The 26188-nt window shown below is 44.4% G+C and overlaps 1 protein-coding gene across 1 annotated transcript in view; it reads left to right on the forward strand.

The window, feature by feature from the left end:
* Positions 1–5564: 5564 nt before the first annotated feature.
* Positions 5565–26188, forward strand: part of Acot12 (acyl-CoA thioesterase 12) — a 48060-nt gene continuing 27436 nt past the window's right edge. The window contains exons 1-5 of the mRNA XM_045133395.1: positions 5565–6475; positions 9296–9383; positions 12918–13488; positions 20587–20656; positions 23073–23133. Of these exons, the coding sequence (XP_044989330.1) occupies positions 5565–6475; positions 9296–9383; positions 12918–13488; positions 20587–20656; positions 23073–23133 (1701 nt within the window). The remainder of the gene's footprint in view (positions 6476–9295; positions 9384–12917; positions 13489–20586; positions 20657–23072; positions 23134–26188) is intronic.

Genomic DNA, 26188 nt, shown 5'->3' on the forward strand with positions numbered 1-26188 from the left:
TGGTAATACTGTGACATCTGATGCTAAGGAAAGTCTTACAAATACTTGGGAAGTGATTTCAGAGTGAAAATATTTAGATCCCATTTGGGGCTAATAAAAGAAAGGGTATGAAAGTTCCTTATTTCTTCTGAAAATTTGCACTATTTGTGAGTTTGCTTTCCTATATTAATAATCAATTGAAAGTGTCAGTGAAATGATGTAAAAAACGTCTATCTTCTCAACTTCAGGTTCTTAAAGAAGCAACTGTGGTAATCAGACAGTCAAGATTAAATATGTCCTCTCCCCAGTTAATTAGTCACATATTTAACAAGAACACTTCTACAACACTGAATGATACCTGCTCCCATGATTACAATCTAAGTTGACTATGCCTGAAAAAATAAACATTTTGTCCAGGCTTTGAAACCCTGACCAGATGGATTCCAGGTATTCCAAAGCTAGAAGTATGAAAGCATGTTTTTATAAATTCATATTGTGGGCTAGAGAAGTGGGTTAGCAGTTAAGGAGCTTGCCTGTGAAGCCTAAGGACCCATGTTTAACTCTACAGATGCCAAATAAAGCCAGACGCACAAAGATGAGGCAAGTGCAAGGTAACACATGCCCACTAGATGGCAGAAGCATCTGGAGTTCAATTGTGGCTGAGGCCCTGGGGCACCAATTCTCTCTCCCTCTGTCTTCTCTCTCTCTCTCTCTCTCTCTCCCTCTCTCTCTCTTTCTCTTGCTTGCTGTCACTCTCTCTAAAATTAAAAACAAAAACATTCATATTGTTCTTGTGGAGAAAAGGAAGAAAGCCACCATAATAAGAGCACTAATGTAGTAATTAGATTTTTTCTTTCTTTCTCCTGTAGAAATTTTGTATGGGCACAGGAGTAGCAACCATAGTGGGAGTACGGGGCATTGCCTGTTAAGAAGGTCCCTGGAGAGGGTGGGATGAAGCCTAACCTTTTGGCTCGGGCTTGTAACTCTAGTACCAGAAATTAGTTACAATTCATATTGAGCTTTTGATCAGAGAGACCTACAAGGTCCCCAAAACAAAACAGGCTTCTGTCAAAGCACTTGATTACCCTCCTGAAGTAAAAGGTAAGGCCCTATTGCTGAAGACACCACATTCTGCTGACACAGAACACTGAGAGATCCAGCTGGAATCTGGAAGGAAGCTAGTTCCCAGATGGTCTACCCCTATAGTGCTGGAAAGCACTACGTGAGCTGCTGGGGGAAATGGCCAACAACATCATGTGCTAGCAGGGGACAGTGCTACATGAAAGCAGCCGGCCTGACAAGATGCACGCACTGTGCAATAGTGGCACACAGCCTAGGTGGGTAACCAGTGACTCTGTTTGGCTAAGGGGCCCAATTAGTGGAAAGGAACCAGTAGCTGGAACTGGGAACCAAGTCAGAATCCTATGCAGACCAAGAGCATAGTCTCCAAGGAGAGGTTCCCACTAGTTTTTGGCAAAAAGGGAGGCTCCACCAATCATAATCTCTTTAAATTAATAATGCCTATCCCTTTTAACTTATGCTGACCTCACTCTGTTGGAGAATCTGTTTTTCTTTTTCAGAAGGCAGCAAGAACTGAGGACAACCAAAGTCTGTCAACAAGACAAGAAAAGGTAGCTGATTCCTTGGCAGGAGATGAACCACTCCACACACCTCAGCCTGGGCCCAGGTGAAACCACAAAGGAACTGGTGAGATGAGCAAGAGCGCTGCTCCCATGGGGCGCCTGACAACCTGCGCCAGGGTGAGGGAGACAGACACGGAGGGTACTTACACACCAAAGCAGAAATACAGAAGTTGCTAAGAGCTCAACACTAAAGCTGACTTAAAACAAACCCACAACAGCTCAGGGAATTTTGTGGAAGAGGGGGTGGAAAGTTTATAATATTGACCACCAGAAATTGAACTTGTGTAGTCATTTAACTCTTCATGTTAGGGAAGAGACCTCTAGATATTTATTAATATTTCATTTACTATTCTTTTTTTTTTATTTGAGAGCAACAGACACAGAGAGAAAGATAGATAGAGGGAGAGAGAGAGAATGGGCGCGCCAGGGCTTCCAGCCTCTGCAAACGAACTCCAGACGCGTGCGCCCCCTTGTGCATCTGGCTAACATGGGACCTGGGGAACCGAGCCTCGAACCGGGGTCCTTAGTCTTCACAGGCAAGCGCTTAACTGCTAAGCCATCTCTCCAGCCCTCATTTACTATTCTTTATAATATTTACATGATTACATTTTTATTTTTTAATTATTTATTTATTTACTTATTAGAACAGAGAGCAAGACAGAGAATGGGCACATCAGGGCCTCCAGCCACTACAAATGAACTCCAGACACATGTGCCACCTGGTTTACATGGGACCTGGAGAAACAAACTTGAGTCCTTAGGCTTTATAGGCAAACACTTTAACTGCTAAACCATCTCTCCAACCCCAAATAAGAATTATTAATAATACCCTATACCATCCCGTGCAGACATTGTATCAGTTACATAAGATGATGCATATAAATAACTTTATGGGTAGGGGAGGTTGATCAATGGCTAAAGGCACTTGCTTACAAAGTCTACCAACCTAGTTTCAATTTTCTAGTGTCCACATAAAGCCTATGCACAAAGTGGTACATGTGTTTGGGATTTGCTTGCAGTGGCAAGAAGTCCTGGCTTGCTCGCTCTCTCTCTCTCTCTTTCCCTTCCTCCTTCCATCCTTACAAATGGGTGTGTATATTTTTAAAATAAAAAACCTCTTGTATACTAACACAAAGAGTCACTAAAATCATTGATAAACAAATAAAACCTAATGCTTCTCTTTTAAAATTCAAAAATATTAAAAGGAAAACTAATTCTTAGATTTATCATATGAATAAAATATTTAAAATTTAGAAAAAGTCCTAAGATATATGCACATTTTTCTTAAAACCTACTAATAAATTTCCTACCTTTAAGTTGAAAAGAAGTTAAGGATTTTTCTTTGTCTCTCAATCTATGAGATACATTGGCTGATCAAGAAGTCACAACTTCAGGAAATTTTTTTTGTTAAAAATCTTCATGGTAGCCAGGTGTGGTTGCACACACCTTTAATCCCAGCACTCAGGAGGCAGAGGTGGAAGGATTGCTATGGGTTCGAGGCCAGCCTAAGACTACATAGTAGATTCCAACCTGGGCTACAGCAAGAGCCTACATTTTCAAATGCATGATTTTCATAGGACTAAAATTTTTGTTGATAATTTTCCACACATGAAGATGATATAATTTGGTCATAATCACCTTCCATTTCCTTCTTTTGTCCCCCACCCCTGTTCTACTGAACCTTTTTCTCTAGTTCTTCTATTTTGTTTGATGTCCGTGTCAAAATGTAGATAGGCCCAATATTGTACAGGTGTTGTGAAGGTAACAACAGTTGAAAGTAACTATGAGATCAGGAATGTACCTGTCATTTCCTGTCCACTGCATAGTTTCCCAAAGTTGTCCTTGCCATCTGCTGGCTCCTACATTCTTCCCACCTCATCTTCCCCACCTTTCCTGAGCCGGGAAGGCTAGATCGGGATGTCTCACCTAGCTGTCAGCTCTGCAGTCTGATTCTCGGCACTTTGACAAATGTTGAGTCCCTCAGCCACCTGCACGCCCCGCAGCACCATGTGAAGGCCGTGCACAAAGTTGTGCTTGCGTCCGGAGCTTGTGTGCAGCGCAAGAGGCCCTGGCGCTCCCACGCGCTCTCTTCCTCCCTCTCCCCCGCCTCTCTCTCATTTGCATAATATTTCTTAAATATTTTATGTTCATGAGAGGTGTAGAGAGCAAAGCAGAGTAAGTATAGGTGCCCCGGGGCATCCTGTCTCTGCAAATCAACTCCAGATATGTGCCACTTAGTGCATCTGACTTTACTTGGGTACCAGGGATTCGAACACGGGCCATCAGGCTGTGCAAGCAAGCTCCCCTAACTGCTGAGACATCTCTCCAGCCCCCAGTTGTTTTTCTAAATCTCAGTTTCCTAGATGAATGTCTCCTTCATGTTGCTGCCTTCCGCATCTATGTTGTTGTTTACTCCAGGTCTTGAGCTGATTTCCTTACCTCATCTGACTGCTCGTTTTTGTCTTCTTTGATGTTAGTGATACAGTTTACAAGTAACCTCGGTGATTCTTCGAATGGCAGTTTTCCCAGTTCTGAATATTTGCATTCAGTGATTGAGGCATTGTGTTTCCTTGCTTTTCACATCTCTTGAGTTTCTGTGTGATAATTTGTGTATCTGTTGGGGTATATCTTCCGGTTGTATGTGAGAATCTTCCTCAGGAGCACCCTTATGTTAGGGCTAAGTCTCCAAGTCCAGTACATGAAAACAAACATGATAGCAACACCACCAAACTAAACCAGGTATGTATCTACCTTAATCACATAAGATGACCAAGAGCCAGAGAAAATAAAATGTCAAAAAAATGGTGTATGATAAGCCATGGAGTTAAAAATTGCTTAGGGCACAGGTAGTCATAATAATTGAATGAAATAAAATAGCAGGGAGGGGAAAAATACAAGAATAATATATGCTAACAAATAGATAAACAGGCAGAAGAACTTTAAGACGAAAGAAAGAAAGATCCTAAGATTTAAAATATTTTTTTAAAAACTTATTGCACAATACAGAAAAAAATGTGTAAGCAACATTACATAAATATAAGGAGAACAAAAAACAGTAAGCTGCTTTTTAAAATGAAATGGTAGTTAGAATATAGTAAAATGGTGGAGAGAATGCAAGAGGCAAAAGAAAAAAAAAGTAAAGGACCTTCTGCCTCCCCAAAATGAAGTACTAAATCATAAATTTCACAAGTGGGTCACCAGAAGTCACCCAAGACCCCCGTTTTATCTATTAGGGACACACATGACCTACAAACCTGCCGAACTCCTTCGGTCCTCCTTCACCCCCTAGGGACCACTGACAATAGCAGAGCTAGAACAAGCTTTGGAAGAAGCCAGTGATGTCGCCCTCCGTTCGGGAATACTCCAGGGCAGCCCATCGCACCTGGAATGTCTTCATAGTAGATGCCAAGTCTCGGTTCAAGCTCTTTGTCCCTTCTTTAACTTTCTTTTTTTTTTATTTTTTATTTTTTTTAATTTGACAGTGACAGACACAGAGAGAAAGAGGCAGATAGAGAGAGACAGAGAATAGGCGATCCAGGGCTTCCAGCCACTGCAAACGAACTCCAGATGCACGCACCTTCATGTGCATCTGGCTAACGTGGGTCCTGGGGAATCAAGCCTCGAACCGGGGTCCTTAGGCTTCACAGGCAAGCACTTAACCGCTAAGCCATCTCTCCAGCCCCCTTCTTTAACTTTCTAACCTCTCGGTCACCGGCCCTCCTGGCCACAGTCTTGTGCTGTTCCTTACCGTGCCAGACACACTGCCACCTGCCCCTGGCATGCATCTCTCCTGACTCACAGCTGCCTGAGGAGCAAGGGCAGACCACGGAGTTGGCCTTTCAGATCACCAGGGCTCTGGCCTTTCAGATCACCAGGGCTCTGGGCTCTGGAGAGCAACGTCCTAGTCACAGCGTGACCCAAAGCAGCCTCCCCTTGACGCACATGGCCCGGAGAAAGGCCTGCCTGCCCCTCGGTGTCCGCGCCCGCCTCAGCTTCCAGCGCTGCCCAGAGCGCGGGGTGGGATTGGTGGTGCTGCCCGGGGTCAGAGGAGAGGGGCAGGAACTGCCACCACTTTTCAGGGCCTTTGTGCTGCACGCCATCACGCCTGGGGACTCACGAGCTTTGACTTCCTTCAAATCCTTTGTTCATTACCCCCTGCAAGGTTGCCACAGACCCTATCCCGTCTCTCAGTGTTACCTTATTCCTCCACAGCATCACGGTCATGCTCACCAGACATGTGCGCACAAGCACCTTGTTCAAGTGCCGCCTCCCTCTGCGGAATGTGTGCTCTGTGAGGACAGGGACATGCGTTTGCTTGTAGTCACGCTGCTCTGTGAGAACAGGCACGTGTGCTTGCTTGTGGTCACACTGCTCTGTGAGGACAGGGACATGTGTTTGCTTGTAGTCACGCTGCTCTGTGAGAACAGGCACGTGTGCTTGCTTGTGGTCACACTGCTCTGTGAGGACAGGGACATGCGTTTGCTTGTAGTCACACTGCTTTGTGAGGACAGGGACATGCGTTTGCTTGTAGTCACACTGCTCTGTGAGGACAGGGACATGCGTTTACTTGTAGTCACGCTGCTCTGTGAGACCAGGAATTTGTGTTTGCTTGTGGTCACACTGCTCTGTGAGACCAGGAATGTGTGTTTGCTTGTGGTCACACTGCTCGGTGAGGACAGGGACTTGTGTTTCCTTGGAATCACACTGCTCTGTGAGACCAGGAATGTGTGTTTGCTTGTGGTCACGCTGCTCTGTGAGACCAGGAATGTGTGTTTGCTTGTGGTCACACTGCTCTGTGAGGACAGGGACTTGTGTTTGCTTGTGGTCACACTGCTGTTTGTCATCTCTCTAAGGTACAGCCCAGTCAATGGTCAGTCCACCCCCCCCCCGCCCATGTACACAAGGAGGAAGACAATAGTCAATATCCACTCAAACTCATACCCAGTTCTTCAGGATTTTAAGCAATCAATTAAGATTGTCAGTTGCCCTCAAATTTCTGCCCCAATTTAACTGATGAGAAGAAACACAAAATGAAAATAAAATAGCATTCCATTTTTCTGTGCCTTTCATATTTGAGGTTTTATGTGTGATTCTATCTTGGAGAGAACATCCACAGGAAGGAAACAACATTTTTTCTACAACTTGTTAAAATGTTTGCCCTTATTAGTTCCTATATGTAAACCATTTTTGACCTATAAAATACTATGTTACTAAAGTTATTACAAATAGTTAAAATGCATTGAGGTTATATTAATGCTGCAGCCCTAATTCCAGGGATCTTGATTGCCTGTCCCTTCCACAGTGTATCAAGTTGGGCCATTCTATGATGATGTGATGCTTACTGGAATGAGTGAGCGGGGGAGGGGGTGCACAGTCCAACCTGGAGTTGCTGGTACAGCAAATGCACATAACAAAATGGCAACTAAAGTTCAAAGTCCTTCTTCAACAAAATTTTTAGGACTGTGATGGTGGGGGGCATGCAGAAATATTTCCTAAGGAGAAGAGTAAGTTGTTGCACCTGGCCCTTCCTACCATTACGAAGCACAATGCCTGGTGGGCATATCTGGATTTTTGGAGGCAGTACACTCCTCATTGAGTGTATTACTCTGGCCCATATACAAAGTAACTCAGAAAGTTGGTAGTTTTGAGTGGGGCCCAGAATTAAAAAAAAAGAACCAGGAAACCTCTTCAACAGGTCCAGGATGCTGTACAGTCTGCTCTGTCACTTGGGCCATATGATCCAACAGATCGGATGGTACGTGAGGTGTCAGTGGCAAAGTTTGGAGCCTTTGGCCATCCCCCATAGGTGAATCGCAGTGGAGATGCTTGGTATTTTGGATCAAGGCTTCACCTGCAGACAACTATTCTCCCTTTGAGAGACAGCTCTTACAACAAAGGTATCCATCAAGCATTAGTGCATGGTAGTCACCTGGAAGGTTTGCATGTCAAAATTGGTTACTCCCACTCACAGAGCTCGTGAGCTACAGTCTAGAAAGGACCGGGGAGTCTTTAGAACCAGCTTAGGAAGCAAGGAAATGCCATAGACAGGAGCATTAATGATCTGGTGAAATCAAGGGGTGGGGAGGGATAGCTGTCAGGTGGAGCTAAAACAGAGCTGGGGTGGCTCTGAAAAATGGCAGAAAATCAACAGATTATACTTCAGTTCAACTCTTCCTATAGTAAATTAGCCTCCTGAGATGAAGTGTACCAATCATCTAAGACCAGAAATGACCACCACTGCCTCACAGGAGCTAGATTACCTATAGCATGACAGCTGTTTTTAAAAATGAATCCATAGGCTGGGCATGATGGCACATGCCTTTAATCCCAGCACCCAGGAGGCAGAGGTAGGAGGATTGCCGTGAGTTTGAGGCCATCCTTAGACTACAGAGTTAATTCCAGGTCAGCCTGGTTCGGAATGAGAGCCTACCTTGGAAAACCAAAAACCCCCAAAAGAAAAAAATGAATCCCTAATCAAAATATTTCAAAACGAAACCCTCAAAGTTCCACCAGCTTCACTGGAGAATTCTAGCAACCATATAAAGCACACCAAATCTACGTGATTGCTTCCAGCTTCTAGAATACACTGGAAACATCTTCTGAACCCTCAAAGTTTGTCCTGTCATCCCAGCACTTGGGAGGGTGAGGCAGGAGGATTACTGCAAGTTAAAGGCCAGTCTTGGGTACATAGTGACTACCAGGCCAGCACAGGCTTTGAGAAGAAAGAAGAAGATAAAAAGGAGAAGAAGAGAAAGGACTTCAGACTAATCTCTCTTCAATTCTAGGTGAAAAAAGTCCTTAAAATTATGAAGCATGATATTAATATTATGAAATTAACAGCAATAGTATGTGAAAAGAATTATGTGTCATGACTCAATAAGTGGAAATCTAGACTGTGGACTTGCACCTTTTGTTCTGTTCTAAGAAATAAGTATTGCATGTCACACAAAGCAGGTAACTGTGGATTGTACAACTAGGAGAAAGGTCAGTATGAGAACCGGTATGATACGGGCAGAAGACCTCTCATCACGACATTGGCCACCCAAACATAGAGAACCTCATTCTGCAACTTGTGTTTAGCAGCTGTGTTTAAACTTTGAACTCTCTTCCTATAAGCGTGTATTTAAATTTGATAATATTGACTTAGCACCTTTCATAAGCTCTACCAAAGGTGAAGAGCGTCTGGCTGCTAATAAAGCTGATCTCAGTATGAAATACTGTGCATTCTAGAGCCCACCTGTCAGCCTGGGGATTGGTCCACAGCAGAAGGACCCCCTCGTGCTCCGGGCACGGGGCTTACTTCAGGCACCTCAGATGTGTCCTCTGCAAGCACCACAGGTCCTAAGCTGTGTAGTCCTCCTGCCCTGTGGAGATGAAACTTCTGCAAGCAGACTTTATTCATGTCAGTGGAGGAGGACAACCTAGCTCCCTAGCAATGGGCAGGGGGAGACAACTGGACTGTTCGTTATAAACTTCAGTGTGCCTGTGAGTCACCTAGGAATCTTAACAAAACTTCCACCCTGGCTGGGAAGGTCTGCGGTCAGACCCGAGATTCTGCATTTCTAACAGGCTCCCAGTGATGCTGGCTCCAGGGCCTCACCTAGCTGCCCCTCCCAGGGGCTTCTTCAGTTCCCTTTCCAATAAACTACCTGCTCTCAAAATCTTGTCTGCAGGCCTGCTTGTCCTGGGAACCATCATTTTTCTATCCCTTCTCAAATTCTGTGCTCCTTGTCAGTTTTCACAAAGTCTGATCATCTTGCAGTAGGAACCACGGAAGACACCTTATTTTTTCATCTCCAGATTAAGAGAATTAGACCCTTCCCACTCAAGCATTCTGAACATTTTCCCCTTATTCTCAAGATTTGGAACTTTAAGTTTTCTTCCTGGTAAGTTTTCCTGCCCCTGTGCACAGCCTTTAAAATCATGCAGGCTCCGCATTCTCATCTTCAAAAGACATCTCTGGACACAAATGGAAAATAGAGGATTTTTTCTTCGAGCATCATAGCAAAATCCTTGACATCAAAGAGAAATGGAGATTAAAAAATGTTCACACATGCAGACAGCAGTTTCATTGTGAAAGGGAGAGAAAGCCCATTCAGAGAAACACATGAATAGGATTTTCAGGTAGACGCTATTAATATGAAAATCAATGCAAAACCAACAAAAGAGGTGAAATAATAATCAAAAGACACCCAAACAGGAGATAACAAAGATAAGAAAACACAATTGTGAGCTTGTACACTATGTCTGCTTCCACTTGTTGATCAAATATCTCTTCACACACACACACACACACGCACACACACACACACACACACACACACACACACACACACACTGTGCTCCATTCAGGTCAACACTTTGGGAAGCTACCTTTTTATGCCTATGCATAAACAATTTAGAATTTCTGAAGCCCGCAAAAAATCAACTAAGGAACAAATACACAATTCAATATTACCATTTTCTTCACCACGTTTTATTCAAAATAATATACCTCAGCCTGAATACGCTTTGATTCTAATAGGCTGATAAATTTTCCTAAATATTAATAAATAAAATTCACTCATGTCACCACCAGTTTCTGCTGTGGGACAAACAAGCCCACAGGTCACAGTGGCATAAAAACAGCTCTAAATACTTTTGTCTCATTCACCATGTCTGGATTCGTACATTGGAGGCTGCACGTAGGCAGTAGGAACTATGAGTACCAGGGCTCTGTAGTATATGACTTCAGTCAGGCACTATCACGCCACTAGCCGAACACAGAATCTCCCCACAGAAGCTGTGTTACCTCCCCACCTTACACTCGAGAGCAAGTCACATGGCCAAGCCCAACACCAATATGAGCCTCTCACAGAGTTACCAGCAGATGGAGTGCATTGAACTTTATCTGTTCTACTAATTCCCCCAAAAATTAAAAAAAAAAAATCATGATTTGTCTTCAAAGAAGACTTTTTTGTTTGTTTGTTTTTGAGGTAGGGTCTCACTCTAGCTCAGGAATTCACTATGTACTCTCAGGGTGGCCTCAATCTTAAGGTGAGCCTCCTACCTCTGCCTCCCGATGCTGGGATCAAAGGCATGTGCCACCACGCCCTGCTTAAAAGAGGACATTTAAAAAAGGTTCTAAGAACGCTCCAGGAATTTTCCAAAGAGGACTACTAAAAGATCCGACACAATCACATTGAAGTAAGTATGTAGCTTCAAAATGGAGACCACCTTGGATGCAACAGTATTGTGTTAAAAAGCCATTCTTATGTTGTTTATAGAGTCCAACTTTGTATGTGCCTAACAATGTATACCATTTTTATTTATGCACTTATGTTCGGAAAACCTCTCTTCAGAGGATTCCGAAAGCGATCAAGTAAATATGTCTTTTTGTTGTTCTCTTCCGTGTTTTTTTTTTAATTTTATTTATTTATTTATTTGAGAGTGACAGACACAGAGAGAAAGACAGATAGAGGAAGAGAGAGAATGGGCGCACCAGGGCTTCCAGCCACTGCAACCGAACTCCAGACGCGTGCGCCCCCTTGTGCATCTGGCTAACGTGGGACCTGGAGAACCGGGCTTGAACCGGGGTCCTTAGGCTTCACAGGCAAGCGCTTAACCGCTAAGCCATCTCTCCAGCCCGCTCTGTCTCTCTTGTTCAAGATCTTCTCTTGCATTACAAAAAATCACGGAAGAGGGCTGGAGAGATGGCTTAGCGGTTAAGCGCTTGCCTGTGAAGCCTAAGGACCCCGGTTCGAGGCTCGGTTCCCCAGGTCCCACGTTAGCCAGAAGCACAAGGGGGCGCACGCGTCTGGAGTTCGGTTGCAGTGGCTGGAAGCCCTGGTGCGCCCATTCTCTCTCTCTCCCTCTATCTGTCTTTCTCTCTGTGTCTGTCACTCTCAAATAAATAAATAAATAATTTAAAAAAAAAGAGAGAGAGAGAGACAGAGCGTTTTCAGTCAGTGAAGTAACTGTTCTGCAAGCATGAAGACCCGAGTAGTGCCCCAGAGTCCATGTAAAATACAGATGGCGCAGTACGAGCTTATAATCCAGATCTACAGAGGTGGAAACCGGCATAACCCCCTTCTCGCTAGCCAACCAGACAAGCCTACTTGTTACCTCCTGGCCAATGAAAGACCAGCCCTGCTTTACAAAAGAAGTAAAAGGTGAACAATGTTCCAGAGACCGACCGCCAAAGATGTCGACGCACGCGTGTTCGCACACACACCTACATATACATCTGAAGCTAAATCCCCCATCTTGAACCTGATGGCTCCATGCCCGGACTTGGCCACTACAAGTAAAGGCTAGAAGAGCATTGTCACACATTCCCTGGAGCCCGTGGGGATTCCTGGAAAGGCAGGCACCCTGGGTTTCAGCCAGGTGGTCCTGCTTCCTCCCAAGTTCACAGCAAGGCCCAGGCCACGTGTCCAAGCCTCTCTTGCTTCATCCCTACACGTACTCCCCAGGGAGACCTACCCCAGCAGTGAGAACACCAACTATTGGATGAGGTGGGTTTTTGTTTTTTTGTTTTGTTTTGTTTTGTTTTTGGGGGGTTTTTTGAGGTAGGGTCTCACTCTGGTCCAGGCTGACCTGGATTTAACTCTGTAGTCTCAGGGTGGCCTTGAACTCATGGTGATCCTCCTACCTCTGCCTCCCGAGTGCTGGGATTAAAGGCGTGCGCCACCACGCCCGGCTGGGATGAGTTTTTGATGTCACTGTTTCCCTAGTAAGAATTGCTGTGTGGGCTGGAGAGATGGCTCAGAGGTTAAAGGTACTTGCTTGCAAAGCCTGAAGGGTTGAGATCAATTCCCCAGGACCCATGTAAAAGCCAGATGCACAAAGTGGCCCGGTATCTGGAGTTCGTTTGCAGTGGCAAGAAGGCCCTGAAGCCATTCTCAATCAACCTATCTTTCCTTCTCCTACCTCCTCCTCTTTCTCTGTCTCTGCTTGTAAATAAATAAATAAATAAAAATCTGAAGAATTATTTTGTAAAGTCAGATACTGCAGCGCTGCCAAGTGTGAAAAATCTCTCCACTGTGCGGAACCTCGTGCTCATGCCCAGTGCCTCGTGTGCTTGTCTCCCTTTAAGAAGGACGTCTCCTGGGACTTGGAACCCCAAGGAACACTCAGAGTTTCTAATCTTAAAATCTCTACATAAAACCCCAGTGTTGCCTCCTACTGCCTGGGGGGTGGGGGGCCTGACGTACCCAGCAGTCAACTTTCTCTCTAGGCTCTGTCTTCGGCCTGTGTCACAGTGGAAGTAATTTCGCTACAGAATGACCTTTGGAGTTGCGACGCTGTCCTCAGAATCAGAAGGTGGCTTTTCCACTGGGCCTGAGCAGAGCGTGCAGCGCAGGGCAAGGAAGCGGGGCGACCAGAGACGTGACGACCAATGAAGCCCCGAAGTCACATTATTCAGACGTTTCCGAAGCGAGCACAGTACTCCCCGGAGAGGGTGTTGTCCCTGCCCACGCCCCCTTGGCCTCTCACGGTCTTCGGACGCTGACCACCACCTGTGGGTCGTGGCCAGCACGTGCACCCTGCCCGCCAGGGCCAGCTCTTGCCTGCGCGGTCCAGCTTCTGTCCGGGGCGTCACCCTCGGTCCTCCTGCAGTGCGGGGTGACCCGACCTCACCTCCCGCACCTGGCAGCGGGCCCGGGGTGGGGTGGGGGTCGCCCTTTGGACGGGGCGGGGAGGGGCGGGGCGGGGCGGGCCGGCGGCGGGAGCGGGTGGCCGGCGCGCGCGGGCTCGGGCGGCGCAGACATGCGGGCCGCGGTGCTCATGAGCCAGGCGGTGCAGCCCGCGCACGCCGACGCCCGCGGGGTGCTGAGCGCCGGGCAGCTGCTCAAGTGGGTCGACACCGCCGCCTGCCTGGCGGGTAGGGCAGCGGGCAGCGGGCAGCGGGCAGCGGGCAGCGGGCGGGCTGAGGGTCGCGTGGTGCTGGCGGTGGCCTGGGCTGGCGTTGGGGATGCTTGGGGATGAGGGTCCGCGTTCTGAGCGGCTGGGGATGCGTTGCGCTCGTTTGCGGGAGGATGGATGGTCAGGAGCGGGAGCCAGAGGTCAGCTGGAGAGAAGGAAGAGAAAGGGGACATCCTCGGAGCTGTGAGCCGGCGCAGGGAGGCAGGGCCAATGAGTCAGTCCAACCCGCAATGACCCACACCATGGCTCTCAGGAGCGCACTTCTCCACCCAAGAAGTAAGTGCGGAGCCAAGAAAGAGTTGGCTGATTTGATGACCTGTGTCCATACTTATTCTCAAAACCCTGACGGTTGATTCATGTAATAAGAGCAACCCGGGGGGCGGGGGGCGGTGGGAAGATGCTCAGAGTTTAAAGGCACTTGCTTGCAAAGCCTGATAGCCCGGGGTGCAACTCCCCCAGTGCCCACATAAAGCCAGATGCATGGAGCGGGGCATGTATTTGGAGTTCATTTGCAATGGCAGGAAGCCCTGCCCCCTCCCATATCCTCTCTCTCTCTCTCAAATACATAAATAAATATTTAAATATTTAAAAGAGAAACCCATTATATGTTAAAGGATTAGGTAATAGTGTGCACCTTCACAAGTCAGTTTATGCTTCATTAGGTGGAAGGCTACTTCTCTTCTGTTTGTTGCTACCACACTGTTGCCTAGTCATGGAAAACTCATGTGCTTGTGAGGAAATGAGAGCAAAACTAACACAAACTTGGAGTGGAAATATAGCCCCTGGTACATTGCTTGCCTACAATGCATGAAGCCCTGGGTTCCTTCCCAGTACACACACACACACACACACACACACACACAAATCTAAATATTGATCAAGTGATGCCCCTATTCCTTCACAAAGTGCATATTCTGGAAGTGCTAATCTCCTGGCGTGGCTGGATTGAGGAAGGAAATAATTATGGTTTACGAGGTGGCATCCTGGATTTACAGGTTTAAGTCCTAGGAGTGAGAAGTGTGCTCTCTGCCCTGCCGTGTGGAGGAAGCGAGAGTGAGAGACAGCCTCCAGCAAGCCGGAGGGAAGCCCTGACCAGGCTCTGAAGCGGCGGGCTTGGACTTCACAGCACCCAGACTGTGAGAAATAATGTCTATTGTCCTAGTCACACAGTCTCTGGTATTTTCTTTTTTCCTTCATTTTTAATGTCTTATTTATTTATTTGAAAGAGAGAGACACAGAGGGAGAGATAGACAGACGCAGAGAGGAAGAATGCACACACCAGGGCCTCTAACCACTGCAAACAAACTCCAGAAGCATGTGCCACCAGGTGCTTCTGCCTTATGTGGGCACTGGGGGATTCAATCTGGATCCTTATGCGTTAGAGGCAAGCACCTTAACCGCTGAGCCATCTCTCCCACCCATTCTGTGGTATTTCCTGATGGCCACTACAGCAGCCAAAGACAACCTCTGAGTATATTGGAAAGTAGTTTTGCTTTCAGCATCTTTTCCAGACCACTAAGAACCTGATTTTGCCTTGGGTTCAGGGCTAGAGTTTCTCTTTTGAAAACGTATGGTTGCACTCTCTAACTGAAAGTTGCTTTAAGTTGTAGTTTTGAGCAGGGATCTCCTGTACCCTTGATGACTTCTCCTCTCCCATCTTCAGACCAGTGATCAGGTTGCCCCTCTGTTTCAGTGAACCCCACCACCCTTCCCTTCCACAGACATTCCTTTCGCTTCCCCTCCCTGTCACTATCCTGCCTCCCCAGAATCTGTTATCTGCCCACAACAAACTTAATACGCAAATCCCACCAACAGCACCCACTCTTGGAGTAAAAGCAAAAGCCTTCACCATCCTGCACAAATGCTCTGTAGAGCTAGAAACTCACATTCTCCGAGGGGCAGCTAAGTAACCGTAAACGGGAGCTGAGTCTGAGGCGGGCTTAGGATGTCCAGCGGTCAGCCATGAGTGCTCCACGAAAGAATATTAACATTAAGAAACACGAACATTGTGTCACGGCTACGGTCCACCCTCACTTCTTTGATACACTGCTTCCAGTCATATGCTCTAGCAGCACCTGGTATTTTCCAGAATGTGTCAGGGTTTTCTCTGCTCAAAAGGTTTTACATGGGACTGGAGAGATGGCTCAGTGGCAAGGCATTTATTTGCACAGCCTAAGGACTCAGGATCGATGCCCCAATAGCTACATAAGTGGTGCATGCGTCTGGAGTTTGCAGAGGCTACAGCCTATTCTCTCTCGCTCTCGCTTGCTCACTCTCTCTCTCTCTCTCTCTCTCTCTCTCCTCTCTCTCTCTCTCTCTCTGTCTCTCTCTGCTTACAAATAAATAAATAAAGCTTTAAAAAAAATTAAAAAGCTTTGCATCTGCTCTTCTCTTCCCGTTGGCTTCCCATTCCTTTCCTGGCCATTTCCACACATCACCTCTCTGCTTCCATGTCATCTCGCCAAGAGAAGTCTTTCCTGACCACTTGCTGACACTTGCCGCTTCCCACTTTCCTTGTGCAACTTGTCCCAGGCTGTGTTCTTTGTGTGCATTTATATATTCTCCTTTTTATTTTCTGCCTGGCTAGTTTGCTGGCAAGTTGAGCTATAGGATAACCCCACCACCACCTTCACTTAGTAAGAACAAAATAAATGCCTCCTGATTCAATGGATGGATAGGTGGGTGGACAGACTGAGGAGCCTGCAGCTTGGAATATTATTTCCAAAAAGCAGCCAAACCTTACATATAACACTTAATAGAGCCCCCAAATGCACATTTTTGAAGTAATATAAGTTATGATAAAATATCAGCTGCATATCATTCTGCACAACAAAAGTAAAGCCCGGATGACTATGATCCCTGCTTTTCTTAATGAGTGTTAATAGAGCCCCTAACCCCCTGCGTCTAACCACCTGCAAAACTCAGTTATGTTTTCAATGCCAATCTGTTCCTGTTTGTTGATCCGTTTGGGTTCTGTCTTGACAGTTTCTAATAGATTTTCGGTTGGGTTATAAAAACACATTGAGGGAAACACAAATATGCAGTCAGTCCACCAGTAAGAAGAAAGAGATGAGCGCAGAGCCGGGGGAGGGGGCGGGGGGAGGGGGTGCTAGAGATGACGGCGCCTCCACCTCTGCAAGTGACTGGCTGCATCATGCGACTGTTGAAGTGGCGCTTAAAGTTACTGTGACATCCTGTGGGGAGAAAAATTATCTTCTTCTGGTTTCATAAAAATTTCTAGTTTGACATTTTTGGAAACTCAAATCATAAAGAAGCCAGTGGGCAGTAAATTATCATGCACCGTAGTAGTTATATTGCCATTAGTAGCACAGTAACTTGTAAGACTAGTTATGGTAGAGCTGATTTGGAAAGAGCAGATGGTTCCCTTGTTAAACAGTCTGTGGGAAAAGAGGCGTCACACAAAGAAGGCCATGACTTCGTGAAGATGCAGTTGAACCTGGGAAGTAACACAAAAGCAGTTCTCTGTGTCCTTGTCTCGATCCGTGCGTCTGTGGAGCTACATTATCACGGTGAATAACGACCAGAGTCATGGTCCCAGGACATCACCTTGACCTTTGCGCACTGCTAGCTTCCAAAACATCCTTTCAGTATTTAAAGAAAGATTCAACATTTCATGATTATAGTTGTCACTGTCTGCTTTAGTCCTCCAAACGTGAAAATTGAAACATCACTGAGCTGTTTGCCATCCCTGTGCCCAATCTTTTGTTGAAGTATCTGAGGATCACATTTCCTCTCTTATTTGTGAATCTCTTTTTAAAAAATCATTTATTTATACACACACACATACATATATATATGTATATATAGATATATACATATATATATGTATATATCTATATCTATCTATCCATCTATCTATATCTATATCTATCTATCTATCTATATATATATGTATATACGAATATATATATATATACATATATATATATATATATATATATATATAGAGAGAGAGAGAGAGAGAGAGAGAGAATGGGCATACCAGGGCTTCCAGCCACTGCAAACGAACTCCAGATGCATATGCCACTTTGTGCATCTGGCTTATGTGGGCACTGGGGAATGGAACCTGGGTCCTTAAGCTTTGCAGGTAAGCACCTTAACTACTAAGCCAACTCTCCATCCTGTGAATCTTTTTTTTTTTTTAATGTGTATGCATGCCCATGAGGGTGTTCCTGCAAGACTAGAGGACAACATTGAGTGTCATTCCTCAGGAACACTGTTCCCACAGACAGTAAGGTTTCCGTTGGTCTGGACCTCATCAGCTGGGTGTGGCAAGCTGCCCTGGAGCCCCAAGGAGTCTCCTGTGTCTGCCTCCCCAGCACCAGCACTACGCGTTCCATGCACCACCGTGACCAGCTTCCTCACATGGACCCTGGGGATGGAGCCAAGCCCTCGTCCTTGCATGACAAAGCACTTTATGACCTGAGCTATCTCCCCAGGCCTAACTGGGAATCATTTTGAGTTCTTACTCTTGAGCGCCACCTGATTCATACAACTGTGCAGTCAAAAGTGTAGCAGTAGCTTTGAAACCTGTCCATACGTTGCTTCCTTCTCTACATATTCAGTCCATGACCTCAGTCTTGACAGTGGTATTTCCTAGAGACTCAGTCTTCTCCAAGCTCCCTGCTCTGCCTCCGCTGCCATTAGCTAGCCACAGTTTCTTCCACGTTGCTTCAGCAGCAGCTTCCAGCCTGGCCTTTTCCTCTTGTTCTCAGTTCACCTTGACGCTGCATTAAAGTGCTTTTTGGAGATGCTGAGCTCATCCTGTCACATATTGCGTCTGTCTCTCCCCAGCACTTGGGAGGCAGAGGTAGGAGGATCTCTGAGTGTGAGACCAGTCTGGGAGCACAGCAGGAAATCCAGGTCAGCCTGCGCTAGAGAGAAACTCTACCTCAAAAAAAATTTTTCTGACGGGACACATGGCACTCACCTCATGATAACATGCATGCAGTCATAGTGGCAACTGTTACTAGGGTTCTGCTTGTCCTTGATCCCCCATGCAGTTTAACATAGCGCTATGTCAACACAGTAGACACCCAGAAAATGCAATGGAAATTTACTCTTTTATTAGCTACTGCATTTTAGTTACTTAAGTCATTTTTTTTTGTTTTTTTTGTTTTTTTTGGTTTTTCGAGGTAAGGTCTCACTCTGGTCCAGGCTGACCTGGAATTAACTCTGTAGTCTCAGGGTGGCCTTGAACTCACGGCGATCCTCCTTCCTCTGCCTCTCGAGTGCTGGGATTAAAGGCGTGTGCCACCACGCCCGGATTTAGTTACTTAAATCATTTAAAGTGGACAAACCACATTGGTACACATGAAAACGTTTTGTTACTGATGATGTCTTAATAACCTCAACATCTTATTCCTCTGTGTCAGGCAGCTGGAATGAGTGTGTATTAGACTCATATGAAAAGGTTCAATAGTTATCTGGAGTATGTAATATGCCCTTGTAAACTAGGACAAGAATTAAGGCTGGGTCTCTAACTTAGCATTAGATGCCTCTGAGTAGGCTAGTTAAAAGATGGAACTGATTCAGCTCAATGTCTAAAAATCAGCCAGAGAATGATAAATGTTTGCCACTTTGGAACAAATTGACCCCATCTTGAGCATTTCTATAGACTGAAACTTCCATATTCTCTTGCTTTTCCTGAACTTAATAGCTAGGAAACCCCTCCCACTGTTCAGTGTTCACACATAGAGTTCCAAATGGTTTTCTTTGGCCCTCTTTACCTGGAATTTATCAATACATTTAGCATAATAATACACTACACATAAGGAATAAAAATTTAGGATAATTGGCTACTAACTTTTTATAATGTGCTATCACTAGTGAAGACTTCAAGGTTAAAAATGAAGTTAACAGTTCTTAAAAATCCCACAACTGGAATCCCAGCACTCAAGAAGCTAAGGCAGGACAATCTAGAACTGGAGGCCAAGGGCTGCCATGTGATTTCAGGGCTCGCTTAAATAAAAAGACTCTGGGACTGGAGAGATGGCTTAGTGGTTAAGGTGTTTGCCTGCAAAGTCTAAGGACCCAGGTTCAAGTCTCCCCAACTTAAGCCAGATGCACAAGGTGGTACACGTGTCTGGAGTTCATTTGTAGTGGTTAGAGGCCCTGGTGTGCCCATTCTCACCCCCCCCTCTAATAAATTAATAAAAATAGATCTTTTTCTTAAAGACTCTGTCTTAAAATAAAAGATATAATGAAAGTCTGTTTAGATTTAAATTAACTGTTTTTCAAAAACAAATCTGAAGCATGCATCAAAATTTTTCTCAAGAAGTTCTTGTTTATGTTATGCCAAGTTATTATATTCTGCAAATTTTTTATGTTATGCATGTTTATGTTAAGCAAAACTAATTATCAAAGATAATTATGAACAAATGAAGCATAGATGTGCAGCATGGAAGTTATTGAAGCATATTTTCCATCTCTCCCCACCCTACTCAAACCCTCTCCAACATCATTAGTGTGTGGTGAATTTGGTATCATTTGGGTAAGACTACATTTTAAGCATGCCCATTTATTTCTCAGATGCTAATGTCCACTCCCCTCTGAGGTGAGAGAGGATCCCAGGGCCTCCCATACTGCTTTGTGCTAACAGTGGTTAATGGTTTAAATACATACAGCTACTAGTTATATGAGACAAATGCATACTGTTTTGAGGTTTATTTATAACATAACAGAACCTGACCAAATATTGAAAGTCAGCAACAGCTAGCCAAAAATTCTATTTATAGTTGCTAGGTTTTCTGAGAATTAGTCTTGAAATTTGAGTAAAAGCTCTCCCAAGTTAGAATGTAGGAGAAAGTACAGTAATTACCACACAACAGAAACATACAGAGAAAAAAGGTAATCTTATAAATAGAGACTATACCTCCCATAAATACAGACTATACTTCATATTAATACAAAGGTGCTCTAATGAGTAAGGGATGGCAGGTTAAAATAAATCTACTTAAATTTTATTCCTTTCCCCTTATGTCGAAATATTTAATCATAACTACTATCATAATATACTTTTATCTTTTTTTCGCAGCTGAGAAACATGCCGGGGTTTCCTGTGTTACAGCCTCAGTGGATGACATTCAGTTTGAAGAGACAGCTACGTAAGTGACATGACTCTTTTCGATGGTTCATTTGCAGTGTATTCATTTAGAACCACCACTTGTTTTTTTTAATAAAACAAGTAATATTTGACCCAATATAAATTAGTAGAAAGAATTATGGAATAAGTGTAAATCCAGTCTTCATTGAGAATTTAATGATGAGGTGTAACTGTCAGCATTAGATGCATTGTGGCATCAAGAAAAGCAAGTCTTCTATCATCGAATTCTTAATGGCTCCTTCTTCTATTGTAGGAATAATTGATAGCAACTATCTCTATCATGGTGAATTTCACTGGTTGTTGGGCAAACATTAGTTCATCTGAGTGGAGTAGTAAATTATGAAAGCCATTTTATGAGTGAGAGTGCTTATGTGCTTTTGCAACTCTTACAGTAGAAAATTTTAAGCTAAATAATTCAGACACACATAAAATTAGACAGAATATGATAGTGAAGCCCAAGGACTCATTCCTGTGCTACAAGAGTCAACTCACACATACACTTGCCTCATCAAGACCCTTTGTGAACCTCCCTTTGTGCCTTAGCAAGCAAGTCTCAGTCATCATTTGTAAATGTCTCAGTAAAATCTCTTCTTTTGTTTTGTTTTGTTTTTTTCGAGGTAGGGTCTCACTCTAACTCAGGCCGACCTGGAATTCACTATGCAGTCTCAGGGTGGCCTCGAACTCACTGCAATCCTCCTACCTCTGCCTCCCGAGTGCTGGGATTAAAAGCATGCGCCACCACACCCGGCTAAAATCTCTTAAAATAATCTCCTTTCATATGGCTAAACTATAAGGTCCATAGTTCATTTGTATTTACTTTTCAAGATTCCTGTTTTACTTTCATTTTATTTGGAATAATTTAAAACAGACATATTTGACTTGAATAAATTTAGCCCCTACCAAGTTCCTGCAAAGCCTCGCCCACCCTTTGCAAGTATTCACTGTGTCCATCTTATAATTAGCCTTGAAAGCAAGTATTTGTTATCTATCCATGTTCATTTAAAATAAATTCCAACATCCCATACCATCCCCCACTTTTTTTGTCCCCTTAAGAGTCTCTCTAGAAAAGCACTCTGTAACAATGCGAAGAGGCATTCAACATTGTTTTGAATAGCTGCATTAGCATCCATTGTGTAGAATTCCCCATTTATTCAACTGGTCTTCACTGGAAAATATTAGGCTATTTTGTAATTACAGATCATATTTCACTACCCAGGTTTATGAAGTGTGTTCATATTCTTGCCAGTGTAATGTGAGGATGTTGGGACTTCTTAAGAGCACACGCATAAGTCGTTTTATCAGAAATCACCAAAGTCCCCTCCATGGGGGTTGTTACATGGCTTGTAACTAAAGTAGTTAAATTAGAGTAAGGATTAGTAAAATTGTGACACACCAAAGATTTGCCCAAACTTCCAACATAGGGACTAATTGTTTGAGTATTCATCCATACGTATATATGAAACTCTTGTGTTCTGGTTTCTGTGTGCAGTGTGACAGGTCATGACACACCCAGCATACAAAACAGCAGAATGTGCACAAACGCATTGAGCAGGCATAGCTACTCTTCCAGGAACACCCAACTGGTTTACCTTGAAGATTACCCAGAAAAGCCACTGCTGTGAATAAAACAGAACTAGTTGTTATTCTTTCTAGGAGCCTGACTAGAATCATGTTTCCAAGGCTTTGGAACCAGATAAGACCCTGGTTTGAACTCTGGCCTTGCCAGTCATTGGCTACATCACCTTTTAAACCCAATTCCTAATGGGAATTATAATACCAATCCCATAGGATTGTTATTCAGTGAGTTAATGTGCTGTTAGAAATGACACAGAGAGGGCTGGAGAGGTGGATTAGCGGTTAAGTGCTTGCCTGTGAAGCCTAAGGACCCCGGTTCAAGGCTCGATTCTCCAGGACCCACATTAGCCAGATACACAAGGGGGCGCATGTGTCTGGAGTTTGTTTGCAGTGGCTGGAAGCCCTGGCGTGCCCATTCTCTCTCTCTCTATATATATATATCTGCCTCTGTCACTCTCAAATAAATAAATTAAAAAAAAAAAAAAGGAAATGACACAGAGTATTTTGCACACTACCTGACTTACACAGCAACACTAAAGTGTAGTAGTGTGGCTACACCAAAAACTAGCACTTCATCCATTAATGATGAGGAACTTGATTATCAATGAGTTATCAGTAAATCTCTTGTAATCTATTGTACTTTATGTTCACATACTTTTGTCCCAAACACAGCCTGGTCTCCTTGAAATCAGCAGCTCTCTTTTATTCATCACTGCCCCTTACACATTATCAGCATGTTAAGGTAGATCTGCCTTGTGGAACCCATGTCTAGTAAGTTTTTACTTGTTAATCAGAAATGAAATGTGATAGGATTATTGAGACTCTTCTGTCTTTTCAAATAGAATTGGACAAATTGTCACCATCACAGCCAAAGTTACCAGAGCGTTCAGCACGAGCATGGAGGTAAGAGGCAGCCCTTCCTCTGCCCGTCGGTGCTGATTTCTTCACTGTTTACCTAGGGCGGCGGGGGAGAGCCCGCAGGTGCTGAGAAGATCCAGGTAGATGTTAAGGAGCTGGTGTTTCCCACTCAACCCCACTACTCAAGTTTATTACAACACTATACACTATTTTTACATAGAAGGATGGATATAAAGATAATGCTCTTAGCAAGATGTGGATTTGGCTCTTAGCAAGATACTGATTATATTTTTCTTTTTATTTGGGGGGGTATTTTTGAGGTAGGGTCTCACTCTAGCTCAGGATGCCTGGAACTGATCTGTAGCCCTACACTATACTCAAACTCATGGTGATCCTATTACCTCAGCCTCTTAAATGCTGGAATAAACTGTATGTACCTCGTCCACACCTGACATTTCTTATTTACTCTATTTCTGTTACTCAAAGGGCTTCTCCATCTCCTTACCACTCCTAATGGAAATTAGCTCCCAGATTGGCTTGCTTTCAAGTAGTAATTAGGCCTTCTTCTAAGTAAGGATCACTCAGTCCCTCTTCTAATTTGGTGTCCTCTGTGGGCCCCATGCTTGGGTTGTGTTCCCTGAAGCCTGGCTGGGAAGATTCCCAGCACTGCGCCTCCCTCACAGCTCCCAGGGGTGGGTTGTTCAGAAGTGATTCTTGCCTGTCCTGTGTACTGCGCATGCTCAGGGCCAACCCAAAGGCTCACAGCGCCCCACTGACACACGCCACACATCCAAAAATGCTTCATGCAGCCCTCTCCTCTCTGATACTCAAGTTCGCAAACTTCACCTTCCCAGATCTGTTTGATTTGTGCTTCTTCAACTCAACAAAATTAAGTTCCCCTTCCCTGTCACACATCCAGGAATTACCTTCAGGCTGAGAAGAAATGCATGTTCCTCTCATTTGTTTCCTTGTCCTGGAGAATCATGTCCTCATGTCAACTGTTTCCCTGTGTGTAAAAACAGTTGCTTCTAGTGATGGAGAGATGACTGAGCGGTTAAGGTGCTTGCCTGCAAAGCCAGAGAACCCAGGTTCAATTCAACAGAACCCCCATAAGCCAGATGCACATGCCCTGGCACACCCATTCTCCATATGCCCCCATCGTTTCAATAAATAAACAAATATTAGAACAGAGATCAACAAACATGTAAAAAAAAAATGGTCGCTTCCAACACCCTGTCCAGGCTTCCAGGTCTTCTCATGGAGTCCAACTCCAGTCCTACCTACTCTCTCATGACACAGGGCACCCCTGTGGTACGGCGTCAGTGACATTCGGTCACCACGCACACCTCAGTCAGTTGTCCTGGTGGTGGTGGTGGTAGCAGACAATGCTCAGAATTTGTTTTAACTTTACAACTCTAGCAGTGGGTTTACTCTTGGACCTTTTATTTTACGCTTCATTTCTCTAAACTAGAAAGCTTTGTGGGTGAGGGCTAGTTAGAGACTGGGAATGATTGGTTCATATTTGATTAATCAACTTCTAGTTAAGGTTTTCTGGGAAAATAGAAATCTGTGTGGGGTGGGGTTGCAGGCACATGTGTGTGGTGTCCGTGGCGTATTGTACGCATGTGTGTGTGCAGGTGTGAGCGCCCCTAGCCCATGAGTATGAAGCCCTGGGGAACAGCATCAGCTGTCCCCCTCTATCACTGGGCTGCTTTTCCCTACAGTTAGAGACTCTCACTGAACCCAGAGCTGCAGGGGTTTTTGTTTGTTTGTGTGTGTGTTGATCAGACTAGTTGGCCAGTAATTCTCCGGTCTCCCCAAGGACTGAGGTAACAGGTGTGTGTAGCCACGTCCAGCTGTTTACATGGGTGATGGAGGCTCCAACTCAGGAAAGCATCTGACCCTCTCAGGGCCTCATACTTGCAGGACAAGGGCTCTTACCCAGTGAGCCATCTCCCAGTGCCAAATTTGTTTTTTTTCAGTTAATGGTTTAAAGTGAGTCATAGCTTATTGATCATGTTTGTGCATGATGTACCTGGTGAAGATGTACAGACAGATGTACTTTGTCATTGATTACTCAGTGTGACAAGGTAGTATTTCCTATCTGACTGAAATATGCTTCAGAGTTCAAGCCAGAGGAGCCAGCTTCGGGGCTCCACCCAGAGGGAGTTGCACACACCACAGCACCCTTGAAGAGTGTCTCACCCACCTTCTTCCTGGAGACAATTCTGTTCATGCTATCTCAGTTACTAAACAGAGGTTGAAGATGAAAAAATTGTTGTAGTACATCTCTCTGATGATCCACCAGGCAGTCATTAATATGTTGGTTTTATTTATTTATTTATTTATTTAGAGATAGAGGAAGAGAGAAAGAGGCAGATATAGAGACAGAATGGATGTGCTAGGGCCGCCAGACACTGCCAATGAACTCCAATACATGTGCCACTTTGTGCATCTGGCTTTACGTGTGTACTAGGGAATTGAACCTGGGTCGTTTTGGCTTTGTAGACAAATGCCTTAGCCGCTAAGCCATCTCTCCAGCTCTAATATGTTGTTTTGAAAAACACATTTACTAATAATGTGATTAGAAAATGCTGAATACATCTTGCCAAATTTTGAAAAATTATAATACAAAACTTAACTATAGCAGGACCATTTCACAATGCACATACATATTTATGTACATTTCACATATACATTTGTAAAATACATATTTCATATCAAAAATTCATAATGTTACATATGTGTAACTGAAGGAAAATCCAGCAAAAAGTTTTTTTTAAGTTCCTCTGGGTGATCAGACTATTGACAACACTTATTCTAGATAGTGAAATTCCACAGTTTTGTGTGGCACTCCATAGTCAGAAAAAAAATAATTTTCATATTTTTAGAGCACCATTGAAAAACTAGTATTTCTTTAAAATAAATTAAAATTCTGATCTTATTTAAAAACCAAAAGGCAGTGGGCTGGAGGGATGGTTTAGTGATTAAGGCATTTGCCTGCAAGGCCAAAGGTCCCAAGTTCGATTCCCCAGTACCCACATTAGCCAGATGCACAAGGAGGCACACACATCTGGAGTTAGTTTCCAGTGGCTGGAGG

Source organism: Jaculus jaculus, chromosome 14 (assembly GCF_020740685.1).
Source record: "Jaculus jaculus isolate mJacJac1 chromosome 14, mJacJac1.mat.Y.cur, whole genome shotgun sequence".
Classification (NCBI taxonomy): domain Eukaryota; kingdom Metazoa; phylum Chordata; class Mammalia; order Rodentia; family Dipodidae; genus Jaculus; species Jaculus jaculus.